The sequence below is a fragment of the Biomphalaria glabrata genome, chromosome 10 (assembly GCF_947242115.1).
Source record: "Biomphalaria glabrata chromosome 10, xgBioGlab47.1, whole genome shotgun sequence".
Classification (NCBI taxonomy): domain Eukaryota; kingdom Metazoa; phylum Mollusca; class Gastropoda; family Planorbidae; genus Biomphalaria; species Biomphalaria glabrata.
In genome coordinates, this window is record NC_074720.1 from 36944826 (window position 1) to 36957777 (window position 12952).

At 38.1% G+C, this 12952-nt stretch overlaps 3 protein-coding genes across 6 annotated transcripts in view; 2 read left to right on the top strand and 1 right to left on the bottom strand.

Moving 5' to 3' along the window:
• LOC106058641 (L-proline trans-4-hydroxylase-like) overlaps window positions 1-12952 on the bottom strand; it is a 48054-nt gene that overhangs the window by 25036 nt on the left and 10066 nt on the right. The window lies entirely within an intron of this gene.
• Window positions 440-5829, top strand: LOC106058642 (glutathione S-transferase 4-like). Of its 2 annotated transcripts, none has more exons than XM_013216101.2 (2): window positions 440-654; window positions 4039-5829. In XM_013216101.2, the coding sequence occupies exons 1-2, from the start codon at window positions 508-510 to the stop codon at window positions 4666-4668; spliced, it is 777 nt and encodes a 258-aa protein (XP_013071555.2). In that variant the 5' UTR covers window positions 440-507; the 3' UTR covers window positions 4669-5829. The 2 variants fall into 2 exon arrangements, with proteins under 2 accessions (XP_013071555.2, XP_013071554.2); XM_013216100.2 differs by having other exon boundaries at window positions 519-654; window positions 4035-5823.
• LOC106058643 (glutathione S-transferase 3-like) lies at window positions 6558-10387 on the top strand. Its single transcript, XM_056044851.1, has 2 exons — window positions 6558-6715; window positions 9624-10387. The coding sequence occupies exon 2, from the start codon at window positions 9635-9637 to the stop codon at window positions 10253-10255; it is 621 nt and encodes a 206-aa protein (XP_055900826.1). The 5' UTR covers window positions 6558-6715; window positions 9624-9634; the 3' UTR covers window positions 10256-10387.

Here is a 12952-nt window from a genome sequence, read left to right on the forward strand (position 1 = left end):
AGAGAAAGGGGAGAAGAAGAAAGAGGCAGAGAAAGGGGAGAAGAAGAAAGAGGCATAGAAAGGGGAGAAGAAGAGAGGCATAGAAAGGGGAGAAGAAGAAAGAGGCAGAGAAAGGGGAGAAGAAGAAAGCGGCAGAGAAAGGGGAGAAGAAGAAAGAGGCAGAGAAAGGGGAGAAGAAGAAAGAGGCAGAGAAAGGGGAGAAGAAGAAAGAGACTCAGAAAGGGGAGAAGAAGAAAGAGGCAGAGAAAGGGGAGAAGAAGAAAGAGACAGAGATGGAGGAGGAAAGGAAGAAGAAAGAGTCAGAGATGGGGAGACAGAGATGGGGGTGGTATATACCGTTGGGGAGGACATTGTAAAATTAGAGCAGGAAAAGAAAGTTTGAGGCGCACCATTTTCACTGTTATCTTTCTTTTTTTTTTTTTTTTGACTTTATCGGCAATAGTTTTTCTATCAGTTCCTCTTTAGCCTGACTGACTTTTTTGAACCTAGATTTATGAGCTAAGTGGCATGTGTGATAGAGAAACAACGCTCGTTCAACGAAACAGTCCAGTCATTGTCAAAAGAAAAACTTTTTGCACTCGTACGTCTGCTACTGTGTGCACCCAACTACTGCTACTGTGTGCACCCAACTACTGCTACTGTGCTACTAAAACTGTAAGTTTTGTTTTGTTGTTGTTTTCTTTTACATTTATAATTTTATTTTAATGTCTTTTATGATTAAATAGACTACAAGGTTCTATTTATTTGTATTTTTTTACTTCTTATTTGAATTTCCCAATCCTAGTCTTCACCGAGATTCGAGCCTCGGTTTGGATGTCAAGCACTGTACCATTCGGCCAACGAGCTTCCCTTTGAAATAAAATATTATCCATGTATTTGTTGACCGAAAAAAAAAAAAGGAAAAGAGAAGAGACAGACAGACCATGATTGTCTGCCTGTATAATGTTACTCTTCACAGACTTATTTTGTAAAAAAAAAAAAATTTCACACACATACATACACACACACACACACACTCATGCAAGTCACGCACGTTAAAAAATGTTTTAAGGATTTCATTTGCTTAAATCGCACAAATCACTCTCAACCTTAGAAACCAACCACTTTAGATAATTTTACTTTTTTTGTCGACGTATATTGCCTTGTAAAAGTTACATGACCAAAAAATCTGGTCAATGAGTCACAGAAGTGTCTACTTTTCACCCTTTACTTATTATTTATTTATTTATTTATTTATTACACATTTTTAGAAGACACTTTTGTCTTGCTTGTAGATCTGGTTGTTCTCTTAAATGCAGGTCTATTCAAGTTTTATTGTAATAAGTTAAATTTAATGGGGGTGGGTGAGTGTGGGGCAGTGATCAGCTGTAAACTCTGCTATAGAATACAGAAACTTTTTTCCCTGTCAATTGCCAAGTCGTTTGCTTTGGCTTCCTAAACACTGCTTATTAGATCTCGTTTTTAAAAAATGTGAACTATTTCATGGAAAGAAAACGTATTATTTCTTTTTTAAAGCAAAAATAATTGTGTTCATTAATTTATTGATAGAACGTACAATACGACCACAATTACTTGTGTGGCTGTTGACTTTTGATAACAATAAAGTTTACTGTTAGATTTTAATTGTGTGTCTGTGTGTGTGTGTGTCTTCCCCTTTCATTCCTACACTATGTCTGCTTCCATGATAAACTCAAAGAAACACCAAGAATCCCGCAAAGAATATTTATTCAATGGGTGATTATAATATAGCCCATGGTCATTACTGGATACATTCACATATAAACTTATTAAAATTGTTATGCTACATTTGTTGTATACTTCTGAAGACACTTGATTGTATGAAATACACCTTGTTACAATAACTATTGGCAATGGCCGCCATTGCAATCAGTAAACGAAATTTGTTTAATTCTGATTATATATATATATATATAACTTTTAGAAATGACAATCCGTATACATAAATGACAATCCGGAACGGAGCGACGGACAGATAGAGAGCCACACAAAAGCAAATATCGGCTTGCCCCTCCCCCCTTTCGCTTCGTATTCGTTTCAAGACAGTGTCACGCTTCTTTGTTCGAGCAACATGATTATACACGCCCCAGATCGTTGTGTCCCCCACAATGCACTGCTCAGTAAACTCAGTCATCGACCTGGATTTCCACAAGCCATACAACTCACTTACAAATCAATAATGACTCAATCAATTAGGAATGTGCAGCTGAACCGCCGTCTTAAATCTTTTCATTTTTTGTTTTCAAATATTTTTCGCAAAGTCCAGAGATTTGTATACAAGGTCGTCATGGGACTTTTTGGCCGAAGGCTCTGCAGTTGACACGTGAAAAGAGAAATAAAATAATCCTTTTTTACTTTATTCGGAACTGTCGTATATAAACTAATATTTACATATAAGGCTTGTCTTCGAGTCCGAAGATTAATTTGGAATGCTGTATTTCCCGTGGCTACGCAGTCCCAGCTGTGACCTACATATTTTGCCACATCCAGGGCAAGCATAACCATTGTTCGCGCGGTGGTCGATTAAGATTTTCTTTTCGCCGTCAGCGTCTGTACTCTGCAGCCCGGAGGATTTCCAGCTACCCGTCGCCTCAGCGTGGCCCTCCGGTGGAAACATCCAGAGGTGGATCTGGACAGGCTAAGTACGAGTAGCGAACCAGGCCTTCTAGCAGGTCTCCCTGGGTGAGCTTTTGTTTTTTTTATCTCACTCGGGGTGGGGATGGAACAAGTAACCTGCAACCCAGTCCAAAAAGTCCGCCACGCCGTTCCACAAAGGGGGCCGTCATCAGTGACCCGTTGGCTGGAGTGGCGGCCCTCGCACGGAATAGTGGCGGTTACAGTATAGGAATATGAGACAAGCTCCCCGCAGTTAGCGCTGTTCCCGGCCACTTATAGCGAGTGGGCCAGGACCGGTTACGGCGCGCTGTGTACACGGCACGGCCCGGTTTTACCAGTCAGTCAACCAATATGGCCGCCTACCGTTGGGTGCCCTCAGACAGGACAGGGGTGAAGAACCCCATGTCCAGGCCTGGTGGTTGGATAAAAGCCTTTCTAACCATCAACGGGATAATGGCGCCTCCGGCGCCGATTCCCTACTGGACTTCATCGAAGGTACTCTGCAGCGGATTTTCTTTTGGTCTCAAATGTGAATACCAAGGCCTTTGTGAGTGACCTCCAGCTGTCTTGTTCTCAAGCCGCATGTAACCAGGTGCTCTCTTCTATGTCAGCTAAGGCAAGATAAACTAATAGACCCTATGCAACTACTGATACAAAATGTTTACATTTAATAGTCATCAGACAAACAACAACAAATACAAAGAGCTAAATAAGAGTTTAGAATTGAGACTAAGAGTTAAGCTCTTTGTACCGTATATGTTTGACCTCTCTATATCGAAAGTATTCTATATCTATCCTATTATTACAATAACTATCTTTTACAAAATCAGTTACCAGTTATAATGCAGTGTGTGTGTGTGGGTGTGTGTTTATAGGCTGACGGTGGTAAGAGGTTAGCGACTGGTTGTGAATGATGCAACATAAGTGGCATTGTCGTCATTTGGGTCTCAGTTAAGGGATACGACTCCAGAACGTGAGACTGAAAGGTTGTGTTTTGGAAGTGAGTTAGTTATTATTAATGAAGTCTTCTAAATTTATTTGATCTCATATTAACTTGATTTTGTCGATATTATTAATACATTTATATGTAGTATTGTTCACAAGGAAGTTATTCAAGTTATTTGAAGTTTTATTAGTTAAGATATATTACGCCTACAGCGGTTTTAATTGGCTACCAGCAATTTGGTCCTACAAGTTAACGACCGGTAACAACTCCGGTACGCCCTAGATAGAATTAGTCTATGTCAAATGTAAAACACTGTTTTAATTTATGACACGATTTTTTTAAAGCTCGTATTTTTGGTGTTGTTTTTTTCCCTAAAATTATTTTTAAACTTGAGTCTGACGTAAAGTTTGTAGATTAAAGTTTTAAACGTAAACAATTTGGTGTCTACTTTCAGACAGTCATCTCCAATGGCCAACGCAAAACTTAAACTTCTTTACTTCGAAGATCGTGGACGAGCAGAGGTGTCCAGAATCATTTTAGCCGCTGCTGGAAAGGAGTACGAAGATGTTCGATTCCCTTTCGAAGATTGGCCCAAATTCAAACCGGAAACTCCGTATGGTCAAGCCCCAGCCCTGTCCGTGGACGGCGTCGTGTACGCTCAAACCCTTGCCATCAACGGATTCCTGGCCCGCGAGTTCGGCTTCCACGGCAAAGACAACCTGGAGACGTTCAAGATTGACGAGATCGCACACCTCTGGGAAGACTTCTTCACCCCTGCCATCAACGTCCTCTTCTACAGCGAGGATGAGAGAGCCAAGGAGGCAGGCATCAAGAAGATTAGAGAGGAGTCAGCCCCTCGCACCCTGACATTTCTAGAAGGCATTCTGGCCAAGAATGGAACCGGCTACTACGTGAGTGACCGCTTGACCCTCATAGACATTTTAGTTTTTGAGGGTGTCAACGGTGGGACTTGCTCGCAATTCTTGGACGCCAGTGAGTATCCGCTGATCCAGAAAAACTTTGAGCTGGTTAGAGCTAATGAAAGAATCGCCTCCTACATGGCGACAAGGAAAGATTCTCAGTGGTAGATTGTCATCAGCTTTTTACACTCACATTTTGTTGATGATATCATCTTAACTCTTTCTCTCCTAATTGACGATACAGCATCGTTGATTTGACATCCTTTTAATTAAATCAATGTTTAATTTTATAAACTTGACTTTGTGTTCTAGAAAATGAACATGCATTCCCCTTTAACTCTTTACCATCTAAAACATTTTCTGATAACAAACGAAAACGTTATTGAAGCTTAAATCATAACAGGGTGGTGAAATACTAATGAGCAAAATGAAGAATTCCGTCAGAATGTGAAAAAAATTAATTACGGAGAGAAAGAGTTAATAAAGACATTTTTATTTTTAAAAAATTGTTTATCCTTACTACTTAAAAAATTAATCACAAATTATCATTAAATTTAAAAGTGTAATGTACACTGAATAATAGTATACTGTTGTAATAATATTTTTATTCCTGAAGAAATCCGTCTTAAATATTGTGTATTAAATATAACAACTATATTACTAGAGGAGTAAACTATAATCCAACTATAACTTTTATCGTCATGTCTTCAAGCTTATTTAGAAACAAATGTGCAACTGATTAATGGAAATAAAGGAGATTTGATACGAAGGACAACTACGCATTAAGATTTGTTCAAATAATCGGTCAATGAAAAATTGATTCTGTAGAACTACAAAGTGAACAAACAAAATTCTACTACACCATAAAAAAAACACAAGCTCATCAACACTGCAATTATTTTGTACACCGGATACACCAAAGCGTGAGCTATTTATAGTGTCGTTGACCATCTCAGGAATGCACATAAATGATGTGGACTGTTCTCCTTGCTTTGAATGTATGTAGAAAGACGCGTAGAAGTTGGGTTTTAATTGGGTTTTTTTATTCCGTAGTGACGTGAAACATCATTTAAAAAGTAAGAACGGAACTAGAGAACCAACAGACAGACCGGCTTCTAGTTTAGATTATACGACGTTAGACTGAGCCCTTATTCTTTAATAAAGTTATTGTTAAAGTTAACCTCTGGATTGATTCAAGTTATATATTAATTTCTTTGTTGGATGTGTGAGTACTGAACTCGCGGATAACATTGATTGATCTACACACAACAACAATCTTGATCAACATGTTGCATGATATTATCGTCCCAGCTATTATCATACATGTTGTTGTTCTTTGGGCGCTTTTTTGTTTTTTGTACGCCATAATGTTTTGTAAAATGTTTTACATGTTTCGGATGTTCCTTCAGAGTTGAAGATAGTTTACTTCCTAGTCCAAACCTCCCGCAGGACGACGGGGGATGGGAGCGGGCAGGGTTTGAACCCTCGACCGTCGATAAATCCGAACGACAGTCCAGCGCGCAAACCGCACGACCAGGCAGCCATCGAGCTAATAAAAATAAAAAAAAGATTAAAATCGCGAAGTACAATACTCTTTGGTTGACATGTAAAATTAGAGCTACTTTGATATTAGGCCTAATTATATAGTTCATATAGATTTAGTACCAAAGAACTTAAATACAGATTTGCAGTGGCGGCGAGTAGCCTGCAAAAAGAGGGCAAAAGCTGCTATTAATCAGTTTTACCGAAGTAACAAAGAAACAAAAAAAATGTATTTAGATCTACCTTTTGACATTTCAAATATATATGAACGAGTCTAGATCTTCCCTAGTTATTAGGCGACTATTTTTAAATTAGCTTAAAACTTGTAAAAGGCTTTGTACATAGATGATATGTCTGTGGCTCTGTAGTATAGTATCTAGAGTTTAGATTCTATTAGTCTCTCTCAAAGACCTAAATCTTTTTCAACTTTTTTTTTAGTTTGCTTTTTTTGGGCTTGCCGGCGGGAAAAAAGAAATGCTGCAAAAAAAAAAAAAAAATCTCTTCACGAGTGAAGCGAGACTAAAACTGGCCCCTAAACCAGCATAGTAGCTATTTCACCGGCTTTTAGACATACTTCTGTTTGACGTCTGCTGTGTGCACACGACTCCATTGGGTACTTCCTCCTAGACCTGATTCGAGTTTAGATCAATTATAGATCTACCAGCAGCATACTGTAAGTTTTTGTAATGATTTAGTTAACAAGTTGTTGTTACAGTAGGCTATTGGTATTAGAATAAATCTAAATTAGATATAGCCATAGGCTTTATCTATAGATTTAGATCTACTACTAGAATATCTCTTATTATATGGTTCATTAACTTCCTGGTTGGTGCTCTAAATATAGATATAGGGTATAGACTTCAGACTAGACTTTGTAATATCTGCCTAACTCTAGCCTAAATAAAATACAGATCTTGATCTTGCATTAGATTCAGATTAAGTTGTTATAGATTTAGATTTGACACCTAGATCTATAGATAATGGTTTTCAAAAGATTGACCTTCAGATAATTTTTTTTTTTACAAAGACCGCGGTTTAATCTGTAGTTGTATCTTATCTTATAAAATAGACGTTTCTTCAAAAAAAAAAAAAAAAAAGAAGATGATTACGTCCTACGCGTTATGCACCTAGTCATGGATGATAACCAATGACTTAAATTCTGCCAAGTCATTGGTCTTCCTGTCTATTTACTGTATAGCTCTAGCTTATTTGAGACCGAAGAGAAAGGCTCATTTCTTTTTCCATATGCTTGGACAAATTCGTACAAGTGCTCATTCTTCTCTGGTGCTGTTAGAGCATAGAATGGGTTGTCTGAATCAACTAGGAAAAGCAATGCCTTAGCAGAGTTTAATTCTCTAATTAGTATGCATGACTTAATGGATATCATACGCTTAAAACATAATTATTTTCTCTTTTGAAGTAACGTCTGTAATTTATAAGATAAAGAAAAACCACTGAGGACAAAAATATAGAAGAGGCTAGTTTTAAAAGGACCGCGGCCTATGCATCTAAATGTAATCTTCATTTTGACACCTGAAGAAAAACTACTATTGAGAAAAAAATTGTGCATACAGCGGTTCTTTTTCAATAGGATTATAGTTTTCCGTTGAGGAAACATATCTATATGGTGGGGCATAGGAGCTGTAGATTTAGATCTATATTCTAGATATCTATATTCTACATAGTTAGTAAAGCGAATATATTTGCACTAACAACCAAACACACACACAAACTTAAAAATAATTCACGAATTCGAGTTAGTTGGTAAAAACATTTTTAAATAACTTGACGCTACAGGAAATGGAACCTCGGGTGTTTCTAGTGTTCTGGTAGATCAGTAGTTAGTAGTTATGACTTGCCAGTTAGTTAGTCGAGACTTACACAGTCTATGCCCCTATCTCTATCTTTCGTACGTAGGCCTATATAGATCTATGTATTAGCTCTAAGTTTCTTTTAGCGTTGTTGTTCTTTTTGTGTGCATTTCTCTTTCACCCCATTTTGGCTCTGATGTAAAGGTCCAACACGCCCATGTCACAGATCGCATCATTTATTTGAAAATCGAATTAAAACAAAAAAAGTGAAAGTCATGCTACACCTCAAGGCAAGCTGTTTGTTAAGCATTGCCTCCTATCTATGAAATATGCTTTGTAATAGTGGCGTACGTTCAGAACATGTGGGTCAAGGTTTTCTTCCCTTTTTCATTTCTGCTTTTAATGTGTGTTGCCTTCTGCTTGAAGCTACCTGTGGCTATTTTCTTTTATTTTGACTGTTAAAGTTGGCGGTTGGTCGTTGTGCTGGCCACATGACACGTTCGTTAACAAATAGCCTCAGAAAAAGATGACCATTACACAATCCGCACTATAAATCGCAAGGTCTGAAAAATTTGTTAACACTGATGTAAGCAAGTCAAGAAACTGGGGGGGGGGGGAGGGGGTGAAAGCCATAACTGTAACGACCAAAACAAAATTAAACTAACATTTTCATTTATTTTGATTGTTCCCTTTCACCGCAATGGCACGTCGCCTCGAATGTTTTGGGAATAAATCAAGAAGTGATCACCCCTTTAAACCGTGTCATAAATGTGGTGGTCCCTAATTGTACAACTTGTCCGTCTCCATACCTGAAAACGCACGTTTTAAATCAATAACGTGTTGATCAATAAACATTTTTATTTTTACAAAAGGAGTACCTCTCGGTTAAAACGCGAAAAAACCACCATCCATTTTGTAATTGAATATAGATCTACCTGGGCCTATTTAAGAAAACGCATTTGGCTGCAGTCTTTCAATTGACACTTGCAATAAGCTGTATTTAGACTTGATACGGCCTCTAAGCTATTTGAGATACGGGGGCGATTATAAGTCCAGATATTAGTTGTCAGCTCTAAATATTTCGTGTGGGGCCCTAGGATATAAGGTGTGTTGCCTATTGGTAAATCTGGCCCTGAACATGTCCGACTCGAACTTGTAAGCTATTCATTTTTCAAACATTTTGAGTGTTTTTAGGTGTCATATTGACACGTTGATTAGGTGTCATATTGGCACGATGTTTAGGCAGTGGCGTAGCTAGGGGGGATGAGGGGGAAGAATTTGAAAATCCCCCGGGCCCCACTTGAGTAGGACTCTCAAATGAGTGGGGTTTTTTTACATTAAAAATTAAATATTTCGCAAAATGCAGAGGCCCCCAAACGATGGAAAATTCCAAGTTACTCCCCCGTGTTTAGGTGCTATATTGACATGGTGTTTAGGTGTTATAATGACATGGTGTTTAGGTGTTATATTGTCTACAACAAATCAGCTGCAGTCAAAACAGAAGTAACACGTAAGTAATCCAGTGGGACAAGTTATCCAGTGTGAAAATGTATCCAGTGGGACAAGTTATCCAGTGTGAAAATGTATCCAGTGGGGCAAGTTATCCAGTGTGAGGAAATGTTAATGTTATTTTTAAGACAGGAAACTGACGCTATAATGTAGCTCTAAACATTTTGTGAAAGTTTAAACATACAACTAAGCCATGATCACGTAGCCTTTATATTCTAGAAGTAACTAATTATGTTTTAAACTGTTTATTCTTTCCTTCAGATTAAATCACAATGGCCAACGCTAAGCTTAAACTATACTACTTCAATGGCCGAGGACGAGCAGAGGTGGCCCGCATCATCTTGGCCGCTGCCGGAAAGGAGTATGAGGACCTTAGATTTTCCGGGCAAGAATGGCCCAAATACAAACCAGAAACCCCTTATGGTCAAGTTCCAGCCCTCTCTGTGGATGGCGTGGTGTACGCTCAGAGCGTTGCCATCAACGCATTCCTGGCCCGTGAGTTCGGCTTCCATGGAAAAAACAACCTGGAAACCTTCAAGATTGAGGAGATTGTTCACCTCTGGGAAGACTTCTCCAACCCTGCCATCGACGTTCTCTTCCACACGGATGACAAAACGGCCAAAGAAGCAGGCATCAAGAAAACAAAGGAAGAGCTAGCTCCACGCCTCCTGAAATTCCTTGAAGGCATTCTGGCCAAGAATGGAACCGGCTACTTTGTGGGCAACCGCTTGACCCTCATTGACTTTATAGTATTCGATGCTCTGAATGGTGGTACTTTGTCTCAGTTTTTTGATGTCAGCAATTTCCCCCTGATCCAGAAAAACGTCGGGCTAGTCAAATCTAATCAAAGAATTGCATCTTACATAGCATCAAGGAAGGAAACTCCGTGGTAGATTATCATTTTCACGGACCTTCATTAAATACTTATATTATCATGATCTCACTGTGAAACAAATTTTTCGTTCTCTATTTTTCTAGAGTCAAAGAATTAATTTCCAATAAAATTCAATTTCTTTTTAAAAAAATGTTCCTCATTATTTGAAAATTATGTTTGTATAATTGGATGTGAAGTTTGATGGAATACTTATGTTGTAAGCCTTGAGCTAATAGGTTTTGGAAGCTGTTGAGATCAACATGATAGAGGCCTGCAAAAAATGCTAGTCCATAATGTTAAAAAAAAAAGGTTTAAATGACCATCGCAACTATTATATGAAGTTATGAAGTGTCTGAATACACGAAGCGAAGTTTCCAATTCAGTTGACTTTTTTAAGACTTCTAAAAAAAAATGCCTAAAGAAATATCTGTCTTTGTTAGAGAAGAATAGCTATATAGTCAGGACTGAAAGTTAAGCTAATCCATCGTTAAATGAGTTTGCATTGGGACAAGGTAATTTTTTTGAACCTGTCCTTATGTTACATGTCTAGTTTTCCCTTTTGTACATACCTACGTAGACGGCCAAAATAAAAATCTAAATTGACCGCCATGGACAATGGTTATGTCTGCTCTATGTATGGCAAAATTTGTAAGTCGCTGCGTAGCCACGTGAAATACAGACTGTACTCCTTATTAATATTCGGACTTCGGGCTTGTTTCCTGACCTAAAGTGTTAGCTTCAAGTGCACTGCACTTATTTAACAATGTCTTAGTGCCTTTCATAGCGAAAACAAATAAATATATTAACAAAGAGTCTAGCACATAAAATAAAAGATTGATTTCTGACTGTCCCTTAACCCTAACGAAAAAAACTGCTGTGTTTTAATAATCTCCAACTGTGAGTTGAAAAACAAAATTGGTGTATGTAAAGATTACATAATGGAATACAAATTTCAAGGTGACAGGGGCTTATTTAAAACGATCTCTCACCCCCCCCTTTTTTTCCCGATTAAGTTTGATATAGTATTACAAAAAAAAAAGATTCAATGGTTTTACATTTGAGTGACATTGTAGTTACTGGTCTATGTATTGGTACAATTTACACCCGATACGTAATAAGATAGAGTCAAGGCAACGAGCTATTGGTCTGAACTGCCCACGGGTTGTGACGTCGCTGCTCAGTGTTCAAGCCTACTAAACCGTATTGGTCACGGTTAAGCACAAAACTTTGAACCATAAATTAAAAACTTCGTTATCTAAACTGAATTAAGCGAGACAAACAATTAGGATTATGCTCTTCAGAGCCGCATCACAATTATTTAGTTATTTCTTTGAACAGCTTATCACATAGTATCACATAGTATCACATAGTATTCATGAGAATCATTGATACAAGTCACGAATTAGACCTCTATTTGACACGATTACATGACGTACCAAGGGTGCAAGGCAGCAGTGGCAGCAAGGCGCCCTGTCTCCCACTTATCTCTAATTGTGTGCGTTACTCATATTTGCATAAGCGCAGATGATGAAGTAAACGAACGTAGCGACAGAAATATATTTGATGTAGTGTAATGATGGCCAAGTTGTCACTCCTTACGCTCTCCTTATTGTACACAGCTGCCAGGATACAAATCCTTTAAAAGTTTTGCAATTAAGTATTTTTTTAATCTACAGAAGCTAGCAGCCAAATTCTAGTAAAATCTACTCATAAAGTCTTGATAGTGATACAAGCAAACCATGTCTAAGTCTTGATAGTGATACAAGCAAACCATGTCTAAGTCTTGATAGTGATACAAGCAAACCATGTCTAAGTCTTGATAGTGATACAAGCAAACCATGTCTAAGTCTTGATAGTGATACAAGCAAATCATGTCTAAGCCTTGATAGTGATACAAGCAGACCATGTCTAAGTCTTGATAGTGGTACAAGCAAACCATGTCTAAGTCTTGATAGTGATACGAGCAAACCATGTCTAAGTCTTGATAGTGATAGGAGCTAATCATGTCTTAGCTCTGATAGTGATACAAGCAAACCATGTCTAAGTCTTGATAGTGATACAAGCAAACCATTTCTAAGTCTTGATAGTGATACAAGCAAACCATGTCTAAGTCTTGATAGTGATACGAGCAAACCATGTCTAAGTCTTGATAGTGATACAAGCAATCCATACCTAAGTCTTGATAGTGATACAAGCAATCCATGCCTAAGTCTTGATAGTGATACAAGCAAACCATGTCTAAGCCTTGATAGTGATACAAGCAGACCATGTCTAAGTCTTGATAGTGATACAAGCAGACCATGTCTAAGTCTTAAAAGTGATACGAGCAAACCATGTCTAAGCCTTGATAGTGATACAAGCAATCCATACCTAAGTCTTGATAGTGATACGAGCAAACCATGTCTAAGTCTTGATAGTGATACAAGCAAACCATGTCTAAGCCTTGATAGTGATACAAGCAAACCATGTCTAAGCCTTGATAGTGATACAAGCAATCCATACCTAAGTCTTGATAGTGATACAAGCAAACCATGTCTAAGTCTTGATAGTGATACGAGCAAACCATGTCTAAGTCTTGATAGTGATACAAGCAATCCATACCTAAGTCTTGATAGTGATACAAGCAATCCATGCCTAAGTCTTGATAGTGATACAAGCAAACCATGTCTAAGCCTTGATAGTGATACAAGCAGACCATGTCTAAGTCTTGATAGTG

Bases quoted from the DNA above. Each gene is read 5' to 3' on its own strand.
- LOC106058642 (XM_013216101.2), top strand. From the start codon at position 508: ATGTGTGATAGAGAAACAACGCTCGTTCAACGAAACAGTCCAGTCATT. The intron at 655-4,038 runs GTAAGTTTTGTT...ACTTTCAGACAG, and splicing joins GCTACTGTGCTACTAAAACT to TCATCTCCAATGGCCAACGC.
- LOC106058643 (XM_056044851.1), top strand. From the start codon at position 9,635: ATGGCCAACGCTAAGCTTAAACTATACTACTTCAATGGCCGAGGACGA.